This window comes from Somniosus microcephalus, chromosome 21, assembly GCF_052327205.1.
Source record: "Somniosus microcephalus isolate GS21.2 chromosome 21, FLI_Smic_1.0, whole genome shotgun sequence".
In the NCBI taxonomy this organism is placed as follows: Eukaryota; Metazoa; Chordata; class Chondrichthyes; order Squaliformes; family Somniosidae; genus Somniosus; species Somniosus microcephalus.
This window is the reverse complement of record NC_141007.1, coordinates 56,829,488-56,842,859: the sequence shown is the minus strand read 5'-3', so window position 1 is coordinate 56,842,859 and position 13,372 is coordinate 56,829,488. Positions and strand designations below refer to the sequence as shown.

The 13,372-nt window shown below is 53.8% G+C and overlaps 1 protein-coding gene across 3 annotated transcripts in view; it reads right to left on the bottom strand.

Annotated features, from left to right (window-relative positions):
- arsg (arylsulfatase G) overlaps positions 1–13,372 on the bottom strand; it is a 121,292-nt gene that overhangs the window by 17,992 nt on the left and 89,928 nt on the right. For 2 of the 3 annotated variants that reach the window (XM_085963701.1, XM_085963702.1), the window contains one exon: positions 8,164–8,254. The exons of the other annotated variant lie outside the window; for it this stretch is intronic. In XM_085963701.1, the coding sequence (XP_085819827.1) occupies positions 8,164–8,254 (91 nt within the window). The remainder of the gene's footprint in view (positions 1–8,163; positions 8,255–13,372) is intronic. 3 annotated transcript variants of the gene reach the window in all.

Genomic DNA, 13,372 nt, shown 5'->3' with positions numbered 1-13,372 from the left:
GAGTAGAGGGTTAATTCTTGACTTTTATCCCAAGAAGTATACTGCAGTTCCAAGAGTAATTGGAAAACTCAATGAACTGTCTTCATCAATGATATGTTAGATGACATTAAAGAAAAGACTTGCATTTATATAGCGCCTTTCACGAGCACCGGACGTCTCAAATTGCTTTACAGCCAATGAAGTACTTTTGGAGTGTAGTGGGAAGAACGTTCACAACGTAATGTGGGAAACACAGCAGCCAATTTGTGCACAGCAAGCTCCCACAAACAGCAATGTGATAACGACCAGATAATCTGTTTTTGTTATGTTGATTGAGGGATAAATGTTGGCCGGAACACCTGGGACACCTGCTCTTCTTTGAAATAGTGCCATGGGATCTTTTACGTCCACCTGAGAGAGCAGATGGGGCCTCAGTTTAACATCACATCCAAAAAACAGTACAGGTACCTGACAGTGCAGCACTCCCTTGGAGTGTCAGCTGAGATTTACGTGCTCATGTCCCTGGAGTGGGACTTGAACCCACAACCTTCTGACTCAAAGGCAAGTGTGCTACCCACTGAGCCACAGCTGACACATTGTAAGGGATTGTTCCATTTCTGAAAGACTCAGCACTCCTTTTCACAGCTATTTTGTTAACTGATGTTCCTGCAAATCTACAAGGTGTGAATCAGAAGGCTTCCTTTAATCCATGTGTAAAATCCAGAAACTAAGCTGTGAGGGGAGTTGTAACAAAAAGGGGATGGCCGGCGGGTCCCGGTCCCGCATTCAGCCGGTAGAAATTTGCGATTTTGCCCTAATTGGGCAATTGATTCCCTGCGTATGCACTCCCCATGCCAATTACTGTTTTGGGTCTGGAACTCGCCTCTGCTGATGTCTGTGAGCCAGCTACATTTAAGGGGCCCGTGCAGCCTTGGTTCATTTTCTCCTTATTTACTGCTGGATTGACTACTCTGCTTACTACTGTTGACATGGCAACCGCAAGGGCAAAGGCCTCACCACGATTTGCTGATGACTCCGTCCATGCTCTTGTGGAGGGTGTCAGAGGTCAAAAGGAGGTACTCTTCCCATCCTCTGGGAGGAAGAAGCCACCACAGCAGACCAAAGCAAATTGCACAGGAGGTGAGCTCGACATCGATGTGCAGTCGAACCTGGGTACAGTGCCGAAAAAGGTTCAATGACCAGGTCCGCTCAGGGAAAGTGGGTATAACATCACGACCCTCAATCTGCTCCCTCATCACCAGCACTCTGCATTGTCAACCTGCTCCTCCACATCCCACTGTACCCTTACATCCCTTGCACCCTTAACCATCCCTCTCTCTATGTACACTATCACTTCACTATTCGACTATGCTGCCCTCACACTCGCTATCACTGTTATGCAATGCCAACAACTAACAACGCACAGAGAGGGCCCTTGGTATTGGCACCTCACTCCATCTTTGTCTCCTTATAAGCATCTATGCTACACTCACTCCATCATTCTCACTCAAACTCCACTTGTGTCCCTCATTGCAGGAAAAGAGAGCCCACAATAAGAGGGAGAGGGCTAGGACAGGAGGAGGGCCACCTTCAATTGCCCATTTCACCAACGCTGAGGAGGCTGCCCTCGAAATAATCGGAGGTGATGAGGATCTGGAAGTGGGGGACGGTCAGATGGGCGCAGCAGAGCAAGCTGGTGACAGAATAAATTTGCATCTCTCATTTACATTGCATGAGTGACTGATATGGCATCTGATGCTCAAACAGATTGACTTATGATCATCTGCACTATTCCATGTACATGCTACGTTAATATCACATGTGTAACTCATGCCTTTATTCCCCCACAGGACCATCGACAGCCCTCCCCCCCACTGTCCAGGAGGAAGAGCCGGAGCCAGAAGACACCTCAGAGGAACCTGCAACCTCTGAGGGCGCAGTGTCAGCAGAATTAAGCGCACCAAGCACCAGCGCAGATACGCACCTCGGTGGGACCTTCGGGAGATAAGAGTAGTGTTGTCACCTGGTGTATCACAGCTCACAAGTGAGCATCAGCAGATGGTGGAGACAGGAACAGCAGTGGAGAGTCCTTGCCGGAGGCTGCAGGGCGCTCCCAGCTCTGCTCAGCTGCATGTGGACCCTGTGCCTCCGGTTCCATCCAAAAAGAGAGCGGTGCTGGAACTCCAGGAACAGGTGCAGGAGTCTCTGGCAGGTTTTGTCTCCAGGGTTACTGCGAGTGTGGAGAGGATGGAGGAGTCCATGCCTAACATGAGCAGTGCCTTTGTGGAGGCAATGGCGCATGAATGCACCACCACGGAAAAGATGGCAACCTCAGTGGAAAGGCTGGCTATGGCCATGGAGGAATTAAGTCGCCAGAGTCAGGAAAACATGGTGAATGTTCAGAATAGACTGACATCTCTGGAGGAGCGATGGGCGGCTATTGAGCAGAGAAACCAGAGCTTCATGGAATCCTTTTCAGTAGGACTGCCAGTGCAGGTACGGGTCCTCATGGCCCCCCTGATGTGCAGCAAGGTGCTGTCAAGCCACTTGTTAGCACTGAAGTGGGGCTGACCCATGAAAGGGATGTTGGTGGCAGCCAACAAGGAAGTGGAGGCTCCTCTCCAAGCGCTCACACTCCCATGCCACCGAGTAGCCCTCAGTCAGAGCCCCACCAGAGTCCTCATCCAACTGAGATGGGCGTCTCAGCCCCTGCACAGACGCAGGAGGAGCAGACTGTTGCCGAGCCCTCACAGGCTCGCAAACCCAGAGGGCGCCCGCCAAAGGTGTCAAAGCAGGAGCAGCATGAAAGTGAGCAAGGTGCCTCCACATCTGCTGAAGCCACAGGGGAAGCACTACATATAAGCACGCGTAAGAGGAAGATAAAGCACAATTAGTCACAAGGGTAGTCACTTGCGTGTTTCTGTTCTGTTGTGTATAAGTTTTGACATTGTCATCCTTTTGGGAATGGATTAAACAGAAGTGATGGCAAACAGTTGAAGGTCTGGCCTATGTGATCTCGAAAATTGAAGTTCCACATTGAGGGCTCATTGCAAATTGCATTTGTAATGATGGTGGTCAGAGTGATAGGAACCCACAGGTTTTTGTACATTGTGTATGGTGTGTTAAGGTGCCAGCCACATTTGTTTGAGTCGTTTATTTAAGCGAAGATTAGTGCATCCCTTGCACCACAGGCAGCAATGTGCTCACGTGCAGCTGGAACTGGCGCATCTGCCTCCGCAAGGTCTTCCTCCTCCTCCTCATCTGAAGAGGCTATGTGCTGAGCCACTTGTTCTTCAGGCAGCTGCAAGCCACGATGCTGTGTGACAGACCACGACGATTCTGGAGATCCTGGCTGCTGAATACTGTAGGGCTCCACCTGATCTGTCAAGGCATCTGAATCGCATCTTCAGCAAGCCGATGGTTTGCTCGATGATGGATCTGGTCGAAATGTGACTGGCATTGTAGCGCTGCTCAGCTTCGTTCCGACGGCCTCCTCAACGGCGTCATCAGCCACGTCTTCAGGGGATAGCCCTTGTCTCCAAGGAGCCACCCGGAAAGTTGGTTTGGCGGATTGAAGAGCGGAGGCACACTAGACTGCCGCAGGATGAACAAGTCATGGCAACTGTCAGGGTACTTCGCGCAAACATGCAAAATGTCCTTCCTGTGGTTACATACCAGCTGCATGTTGAGGGAGTGGAAGCCCTTGCTGTTGACAAAAACAGCTGGGTTGTGATGGGATGCCCTAAGGGCCACATGTGTGCCATCTACGATGCCCTTCACCCTTGGCAAGCCTGCCATATTTGCAAAGCCAACTGCACGTGCGGCAACACTTGCTTGACCCGTCGAGAAGTGGATGTAGTTGTGCGCCTTGGCAAAGAGGGCATCGGTTACCTGCGTGATGTAAGTGTGTGTGGCCGACTGGGAGATGCCGCTGATGTCTGCTGATGAGCCCTGGAAAGACCCTGAAGCAAAAAAAAAAAAAAAAAAAATTGAGGGCGGTGGTGACTTTGACAGCCACTGGTCAGGGGTGTCCACCCGCTCCTCTGGGCTCCAGGTGTTGGTGCAGCGTTGTGCAGATGTCACCGACTACCTCTCGCGAAAGTCTCAGTCTCCTTTGGCACTGCTGCTCAGTCATGTTGAGGAAGGTCATCCTCGGCCTGTAAACCCTGTGTTGGGGGTATCTCCTGCGGCAATGTGGATCCCTGCGCTGACACCTTCTGCCCTGTGCAGCTTCAGTTGAGTGAGCAGCAGGTTGGCCCTCCTGCTGTTGCTGTTCCTGGTTCTGCTGCTGCCGCGGCTGCTCTTCCTCCGAATCTGATAACCAGGATGAAAGGAAATAAATGGTTCCCATGCTGCTGGTAGATATCTCCGTTGAAGAAGCACTCAATCAATGTGGGGAGAGGGTTTTCCCAGGAGGTCACAGTGGAGATGGATCTCAGCTTCACCACTTCCAAGATCAGTAGACCTGCAAAAAGTTTTCCAAGACCTGAAAAAACAAAGTTCTGCCACCTGCAACTGATCCTTGTTGAGAGCTCCGTTTTTATGCTGGAGCTGAAGCTGTCGAGAAGGCAGCCACTTGTGAACCCGACACAATTAGCTAGCGTGGTTTGGGAACAGCGTGGAACACGCAGAAAAAGTGGTAAAATGTAAAATGGCTGTCAAAATGGCATTATCCAGGCAGTTAACAAGCAGTTAACCGCCTTAAGTGTCTATCCCGCCGCTTGGTGGCGGGACCGAATGGGAGTCTGGGAGCCCGCCTTTGGCAAAGTTGAACGGAGGCGGGTTGACGGCGGGATCGGAACTCGCTGTCATTTTTTCCTATTTTACCACCTGACCCGCTTCCAAACCCGCCCCGAGCACCGGCAAAATTGCGGCCTAAATCCTGCAGAAAGGCCACAGTTTATATAAAAAATATTGTATTGAAAAATTCTAATGTGGAATCTATCAGTTCAAAGGCATCAGACATTAATTTTCTTAAATTGTCTTTATTTTGGCCAAAATTGTACATAGTGTATTGAGCTGGTTTTTCAAGGTGGGGAGAGAAGCAAGAGGTGGAGGGGCTGAGAGAGGAAGTTCCAGAGAAAGAGACGAGGCAGCTAAAGGTTCAGCCACCAATGTTAAGGCGAAGGCACTGGGAACGCACAAATGCCTAGAGTCAAAAGGCTGAAGGATGCAGGAGGGGGATATAAAACTGGAAGAAGGTTGCAGAAATTTGGGCTGAGGTCGTGAACAGATCTGAAGATACCGACAAAGATTCTAAATTTAAAAAGTGTTGGGGGACATGCAGCCAAAGTTAGTTTGTGAAAATGAGGATAATGGGTGAACAGGACTGAGTGCAGCAAAGAATAAGAGTGGATACGTTTTGGACAAGTCAGAAATTATGGAGGTTGGAGAGTCAGAACCAGAAAGAGGGCATCAGAGAAAAATATTTGCCCGGAATTTGCGCTCGTGATGATGGCGGCTGGCAGCGTCTCCGTCATTCTGCCTTTGAAACTGACCGTAACTTCGGGGTTTGGCGCATGCTGATATCCCGAAGCTGCGGTCTGTCAATGACAGCTTCAAAACAGGCTGTGCTGTGCTGCCCCCCCTGCCCCACCGGTCCCCAGAGAGCCGCCAATCTGTTTCATTAGCCAAATCATTGAAACTGACAAAAACTTCGGCTCTTCTGCAGTACGCTGTTAAATTCCGCACTAAAAGTTAGACGTGTAACTGGGGTTTTGACAGCATTATTACTGCTAAACAAATGTTTAGGGCCTGGAAAACTAATTTTAATTTTGTGCAGTGTGAAATTTGTCCATTTTAATAATAAATTAAAATTTTAACAAACTTTTCAAAAAGAGCCCCAATCTTTGTTTGGCTCTCTCTACCATTTTTAAAAAGTTACAATTTAAAGAGCTTACTCACTTCCTTGTTCGCTATCTGTGAGAATTCAGCATTTGATTGGCTGCTTAGACAGCCTGTTGACGTCACAGCAGTTTGCACAAGGGAACCCCCTTTAACTTTCGTTGATTTGAATTGAAGGTCGGAAAACCCGAAGTTCTCAACACAGGGATCACGAGGTCCTTGTGCAAAGCGTACTTTGAGGCCAGAAGTGAACACTTTCGCTTTGCTGCTGACTGCAAATTCCGGGTCAAATATTTTGTCGGTGACAAAAGTATAGATAAAGCGTTTCAGCAGTGCAGAAGTTGAGGTAGGAACAGGCTGTGTTGTACAGCTGGAAACAAGAAGTTGTGGTGATGGGTAGGATGTGGTGTTTGGAGCTCACTTCTGCATCAAACAGAGGTCAAGGTCTTGCATTGTCTGCTTTGGCCTGAATGAGTGACTGGGGTGGAGAATGGAGTTAGTGACAACTAAGGAGCAGAGTTTATGGTGGTGGCCAAAAACAACTATAAAACATATTGCTTCTTCTGGACTATCTCAGACGCAGCATGTATAATAGCGTAGGTTTTGGTTCACAGAGTTGAGGATTGATTTTAACATCAGGCATTAAACAGGTGGGCAGTGGGCAGAATGCTCACCTCTTCCTGCTGGTAGGTGGCCCAAGCCATAAATAGATATACTTACTTGTATAACTAATTTATATTAGTCATCGTAACCTTAAATTGAGATGCATGGCAGCATGGTGATACAGGTAGGATTTTTGTAAAGCATTTTCAGATGAGTAATATAGTTTTTGTAAAGAGCTGTGACCTGTTAAAGAAAGAGTTGTATTTATATAGCGCCTTTCACGACCACCGGACGTCTCAAAGCGCTTTAGTCAATGAAGTACTTTTGAAGTGGAGTCACTGTTGTAATGTGGGAAAGGCGGCTGCCAATTTGTGCACAGCAAGCTCCCACAGAGACCTTAGAGATTAAATAAAGTGACTAATGAGGTTTATAAATGAACCGTCAATCTATATTGGTTTATGTTTGAAAAAAATAGTAACTCATGATTTCTTAACAAATCTCATGATTTTTAAGAGTTTGTCTGATGATTTATGAGACGGTGGGGGCATTACTGTGTGTGGCCCTGTTGGTCGAGCACAGTGGTACTGGGGTTTGAGGCTGTGAGAGAGCATGGCTTGCTTTTCCATGCTCAGTTAACAGGATGCGTGGATATTATAGTCTATGCAGCTGCATACAAATCTGGGTTTAAAAAAAGTACATCACCTCAACCAGTTTGGTAAACTGTTTGAACCAGCTGAATGCATCGACTACTGAAAGGAAAGTCCTGGGAAGGAATTTTTAAGTTTCTGACCTGCCCGCCTGGGAGACAGCGGGAAACCCGGAAGTCCCGGTTTCCCTGCACGCTGTGGAGTTTTAATTAATTGACAGGTTGGCTTCCAGTTAGGCAGGAGGCTGCAACAAACAGGTAGGTGCGAGCCGCAAGCCGGTTGGTTCCAAGCCCGGGGGTGGGGCGACCCCCGACCCTGGGGGTGGAGTTCCAATCCTGGGGCGTGGGGTTTGATCACCAACCCCAGGGACGTCCGAGCACTCCTGCTCTTCCCGGCCCACAAGGATTGCTCCGAGGCCTTCCTCGCCTCGCTGCAGCTACCGGGAATCCCGAGGCCCGGGATCCCCGGCCGGCCACAGTAAAATCTACTAGGCAGGTTAAATCAGAGGCTTAAGGGCCTCATTATCATATTTGAAGTGCCAACCCGCCTCCTGGCAGCGGGTTGGCTGCCTGCCCCCCATCCTGCCTCCGTTAAACCCAGAAGTGGGTGGGTTGTGGTCAGGATTTATATTTTTAATACTTTAACTTCCCCCATGTCCTCAACCCACTCATTTTTTCAGGTTAAAATCCCCCCCCCGCAACCCCCGGAGTGAGGCTGTACCTCAAACTCCCCTCCATCTCAGTGCTGTAGCTTGTAGCTTTTTAAACTTGAGTTTTAAAAAAAACAAGTGAATTCACACAATGCTTAAACAAAACACAACCCCAAATCCTCTCTGTGAAGAGAAAAGAATCCAAACTCCTGAAATGTTTCAGATAGTATGTAAGGGACAAATCAGAACTTGTTAAAAGATTGTTACTTATATCAAAGCTCTGCTATAACTATGTTTATAATCAGCACACTTGTCTGCTACATGTACCACTGTGTTATCTTTAATGATCTTTAGCCCATTATAGCAATCTAAAGTCAATCCTGAGATAGATCACTAAATAAAAATGGCACATTTGTTGAATGTGTGGGCTATTCTCTATACCTGTGAGGTAGAAAGCCTTGTACTGCTTCAGGCGTATAGTCTTCAGATCCCCAAATTGTCCAGCTGCTCCACTGTTTGGATGGAAAAGAGCCTGGAACATCATGAAGAGTCACGAGATCAGCATATATTACCCATTTATACTTCGAAACTAAATTACAAACCAGGTGCAGTAGCCTGCTCTAGCTACTTGAGAAAGATGTTATGTGAAAATGGGAGAGCAAACCAGGGAAGAAAATGTGTCAAATAGCATTATTGGCAAAATGCAAGAGGATGTGATAATAATAGTTGTGAAGCTGGGTTTGATCTGTAACAAATGAATACTTTGATAAACATCAAAATAGGGCAGCTATTCGGATTCTACAATTAGACTCGATTCCCTTGGGATAGGAAGAGAAAATATAATCCAGAGTTTTTGCTTCTAATCACTCTCCATGACACTTCCTATAAAAGTACCTATGTGCACAAGGTAAGGACAGGATGTGATAACCCTCCACAGTCGACCAACCTCACTGTGTCTAGGCTCACAGCTGAAGAAGGGCTACTTTGGGGAGATACCACAGCTCTCCATCACCTGTAGATATATATACCCTATATATATATATATATATATAACAGGGTAACAGCCTCCAAGAACAAAGAAAAGTGGAGAACATTGGGGAAACAGCACCAAAATGTTTTTGCATGTGTGGTATTTGCTTCTTACTTTAGGATTTAACCCCTTACCAAAGAGGTACAAATTTCAAATCCCACTCTTAACTGAACCTACAGTGGCCTAACTAGTGGTTCTTGAAGGAGGTTACCAAAGAACATATATGTTTTTTTTAATAATTTATCTCAACGTGGAGCCAGGAAGAACAGGAGCTCATGGAGATAAGTATCAGGGCCCCTAAATTCCTCGGGTAATTATTTTGGTGGTTATACCAGGATTGTGCCCAATAGTGCCCTCCAAATCTGCATGGGGGCACCTCATTTTCGCAGGGCAGGTGGGCAACAAGCGCCACTACAGATGCATCTCTGGCATCCGTCTGCCCCATGCCCATAGAAACCAGCCTTCACAGAATCACAGAAACCCCACAGTGCAGATAGAGGCCATTTCGGCCCATCGAGCCTGCACCGACACATATCCCACCCGATCCCCGTAACCCCACGTATTTAATCCCCCTAACACTAAGGGTCAATTTATCATAGCCAATCAACCTAACCCGCACATCTTTGGACTGTGGGAGGAAACCGGAGCACCCGGAGGAAACCCACGCAAACACGGGGAGAATGTGCAAACTCCACACAGACAGTCGCCCGAGGCTGGATTCGAACCCGGGTCCCTGGTGCTGTGAGGCAACAGTGCTAACCACTATGCCACCATGCTTGTTCCACCCTTTTGGGAGGGAGGGGTTGCTCAGGTCCTCCTAACCCTGGCATTGTTCTCCATGGCTCCCTGAGTAAGGGGAACAATACATTAGACCTGTTTGGATATATAGGCTACTTGCTTGGACTGGATACCACCAAAGGAGCCCATATGCACCGTTACAGAGGTCAGTATGCCTCATCTCACTGTGTGTACTGGCCGCCATACAAACGCCCAACTTGCAAGCCACTGAGAAAACGCCTGGAAATGGTGGAGACCCGGTATGAGCTTCTTATATTATTTTCTGATAAAGCTTTAAGCTGAAAATTCTGCTCAGGGCATCTCTGCACCTCAATTTGCTCCTCCTCAATGGTCTCTCTCCTCACCTTGCTGTTTCCCACCAGCCTTTCACTCCCTCCATCTACACTCACAGCTCACTGTTGATCTCTGCAACCACTCCCCACTTATCTCTCTCCATTTGCTGCCCCACCTTCTACCAGGAATCATTTCCTCTCTTACACTGTTAAAAACACATTTAAAAATCACTTTTCTTTTTCCAACTCACAACCACGTTTCCTCACGAGTCTTCTGCTGCATCAATTTATCTTTCCCGCCTCTTCAACTACCTCAATCTACACATCTGAACATTGTTCCCTCAAAGGTGCGCGGCTACGCAGGTGCGCACTGATCCCTGAGCTCCCGTGCACATCAATTGAAAAGCCGCGCAGAGAACTGGACAGCAGCGGGAGCGAGGAAGGGGCCCAATACACAATGACCCTGGGAACCCAGAGTCACTTGCGAGTCTTGTGACCTCAGAGCCGATTCCAATTACAGCTCTTGAAGTGTGTGTCCCGATGGTCGATGGGTTGCTATGTAACGCTGGGTTTGCTTTCTCCCTTGAACTTCGATCTTTCAGCTGGACAGCAGGAGAATCCCCCGTGCTGTGATTATTTGCCTTTGCAGCCTTCTTCGCCTCTGCGTGGTACACCGAAGTGTTGGTGGTCGGAAGATCGAGGATTGAAAGGGGGGGGGGGGGAAGAGAGACTGGGGGTGAGAAAGAGAGACGGGGGGGGGAGGGGAGGAGAGAGACGGGGGGGGGAGGGGAGGAGAGAGACGGGGGGGAGGGGAGGAGAGAGACGGGGGGGGAGGGGAGGAGAGAGACGGGGGGGAGGAGAGACGGGGGAGGGGAGGAGAGAGACGGGGGGGGAGGGGAGGAGAGAGACGGGGGGGAGGGGAGGAGACGGGGGGAGGGGGGAGGGGAGAGGGGAGAGACGGGGGAGGGGAGAGACGGGGGGGAGGGGAGGAGAGAGACGGGGGGGGAGGGGAGGAGAGAGACGGGGGGGAGGGGAGGAGAGAGACGGGGGGGGGAGGGGAGGAGAGAGACGGGGGGGAGGGGAGGAGAGAGACGGGGGGGAGGGGAGGAGAGAGACGGGGGGGAGGGGAGGAGAGAGACGGGGGGGAGGGGAGGAGAGAGACGGGGGGAGGGGGGAGGGGAGAGGAGGGGGGAGGGGAGAGACGGGGGGAGGGGAGAGACGGGGGGAGGGGAGAGGAGAGAGACGGGGGGGGGAGGGGAGGAGGGGAGGAGAGAGACGGGGGGGGGGAGGGGAGGAGAGAGAGGGGGGGGAGGGGAGGAGAGAGACGGGGGGGAGGGGAGGAGAGAGACGGGGAGAGGGGAGGAGAGAGACGGGGGGAGGGGAGGAGAGAGACGGGGGGGACGAGGGAGGAGAGAGACGGGGGGGGACGAGGGAGGAGAGAGACGGGGGGGGGAGGAGAGAGACGGGGGGGGGGAGGAGAGAGACGGGGGGGGAGGAGGAGAGAGACGGGGGGGGGGAGGGAGGAGAGAGACGGGGGGGGGAGGGAGGAGAGAGACGGGGGGGAGGGGAGGAGAGAGACGGGGGGGGGAGGGGAGGAGAGAGACGGGGGGGGGAGGGGAGGAGAGAGACGGGGGGGGGGGAGGGGAGGAGAGAGACGGGGGGGGGGAGGGGAGGAGAGAGACGGGAGGAGAGAGACGGGGGGAGGGGAGGAGAGAGACCGGGGGGGGGGGGGGGAGGGGAGGAGAGAGACGGGGGGGAGGGGAGGAGAGAGACGGGGGGGGGGGGAGGGGAGGAGAGAGACGGGGGGGGAGGGGGAGGAGAGAGACGGGGGTGGGGGGGGGAGAGAGACGGGGGGGGAAGAGAGCGCGCTACGGGGGGGGAAGAGAGCGCGCGACGGGGGGGGGGAAGAGAGCGCGCGACGGGGGGGGGGAAGAGAGCGCGCGACGGGGGGGGGGAAGAGAGCGCGCGACGGGGGGGGGAAGAGAGCGCGCGACGGGGGAGGGAAGAGAGCGCGCGACGGGGGAGGGAAGAGAGCGCGCGACGGGGGGGAAGAGAGCGCGCGACGGGGGGGGGGGAAGAAGCGCGCGACGGGGGGGGGGGAAGAGCGCGCGCGACGGGGGGGGAAGAGAGCGCGCGACGGGGGGGGAAGAGAGCGCGCGACGGGGGGGGGAAGAGAGCGCGCGACGGGGGGGGAAGAGAGCGCGCGACGGGGGGGGAAGAGAGCGCGCGACGGGGGGGGAAGAGAGCGCGCGACGGGGGGGGAAGAGAGCGCGCGACGGGGGGGAAGAGAGCGCGCGACGGGGGGAAGAGAGCGCGCGACGGGGGGAAGAGCGCGCGCGACGGGGGGGGGAAGAGCGCGCGCGACGGGGGGGGAAGAGCGCGCGCGACGGGGGGGGGGAAGAGCGCGCGCGACGGGGGGGGAAGAGCGCGCGCGACGGGGGGGGAAGAGCGCGCGCGACGGGGGGGGAAGAGCGCGCGCGACGGGGGGGGGGGAAGAGCGCGCGCGTCGGGGGGGAAGAGAGCGCGCGACGGGGGGGAAGAGAGAGCGCGACGGGGGGGAAGAGCGCGCGCGACGGGGGGGAAGAGAGCGCGCGACGGGGGGGAAGAGAGCGCGCGACGGGGGGGAAGAGAGAGCGCGACGGGGGGAAGAGAGAGCGCGACGGGGGGGGAAGAGAGAGCGCGACGGGGGGGAAGAGAGAGCGCGACGGGGGGGAAGAGAGAGCGCGACGGGGGGGAAGAGAGAGCGCGACGGGGGGGAAGAGAGCGCGACGGGGGGGAAGAGAGAGCGCGACGGGGGGGAAGAGAGAGCGCGACGGGGGGGAAGAGAGAGCGCGACGGGGGGGAAGAGAGAGCGCGACGGGGGGGGAAGAGAGAGCGCGACGGGGGGGGGAAGAGAGAGCGACGGGGGGGAGCGACGGGGGGGGAAGAGAGAGCGCGACGGGGGGGGGAAGAGAGAGCGCGACGGGGGGGGGGAAGAGAGAGCGCGACGGGGGGGGGGAAGAGAGAGCGCGACGGGGGGGAAGAGAGAGCGCGACGGGGGGAAGAGAGAGCGCGACGGGGGGGAAGAGAGAGCGCGACGGGGGGGAAGAGAGAGCGCGACGGGGGGGAAGAGAGAGCGCGACGGGGGGGGAAGAGAGAGCGCGACGGGGGGGGAAGAGAGAGCGCGACGGGGGGGAAGAGAGAGCGCGACGGGGGGGAAGAGAGAGCGCGACGGGGGGGAAGAGAGAGCGCGACGGGGGGGAAGAGAGAGCGCGACGGGGGGGAAGAGAGAGCGCGACGGGGGGGAAGAGAGAGCGCGACGGGGGGGAAGAGAGAGCGCGACGGGGGGGAAGAGAGAGCGCGACGGGGGGGAAGAGAGAGCGCGACGGGGGGGAAGAGAGAGCGCGACGGGGGGGAAGAGAGAGCGCGACGGGGGGGAAGAGAGCGCGACGGGGGGGAAGAGAGAGCGCGACGGGGGGGAAGAGAGAGCGCGACGGGGGGGAAGAGAGAGAGCGCGACGGGGGGGGAAGAGAGAGCGCGACGGGGGGGAAGAGAGAGCGCGACGGGGGGG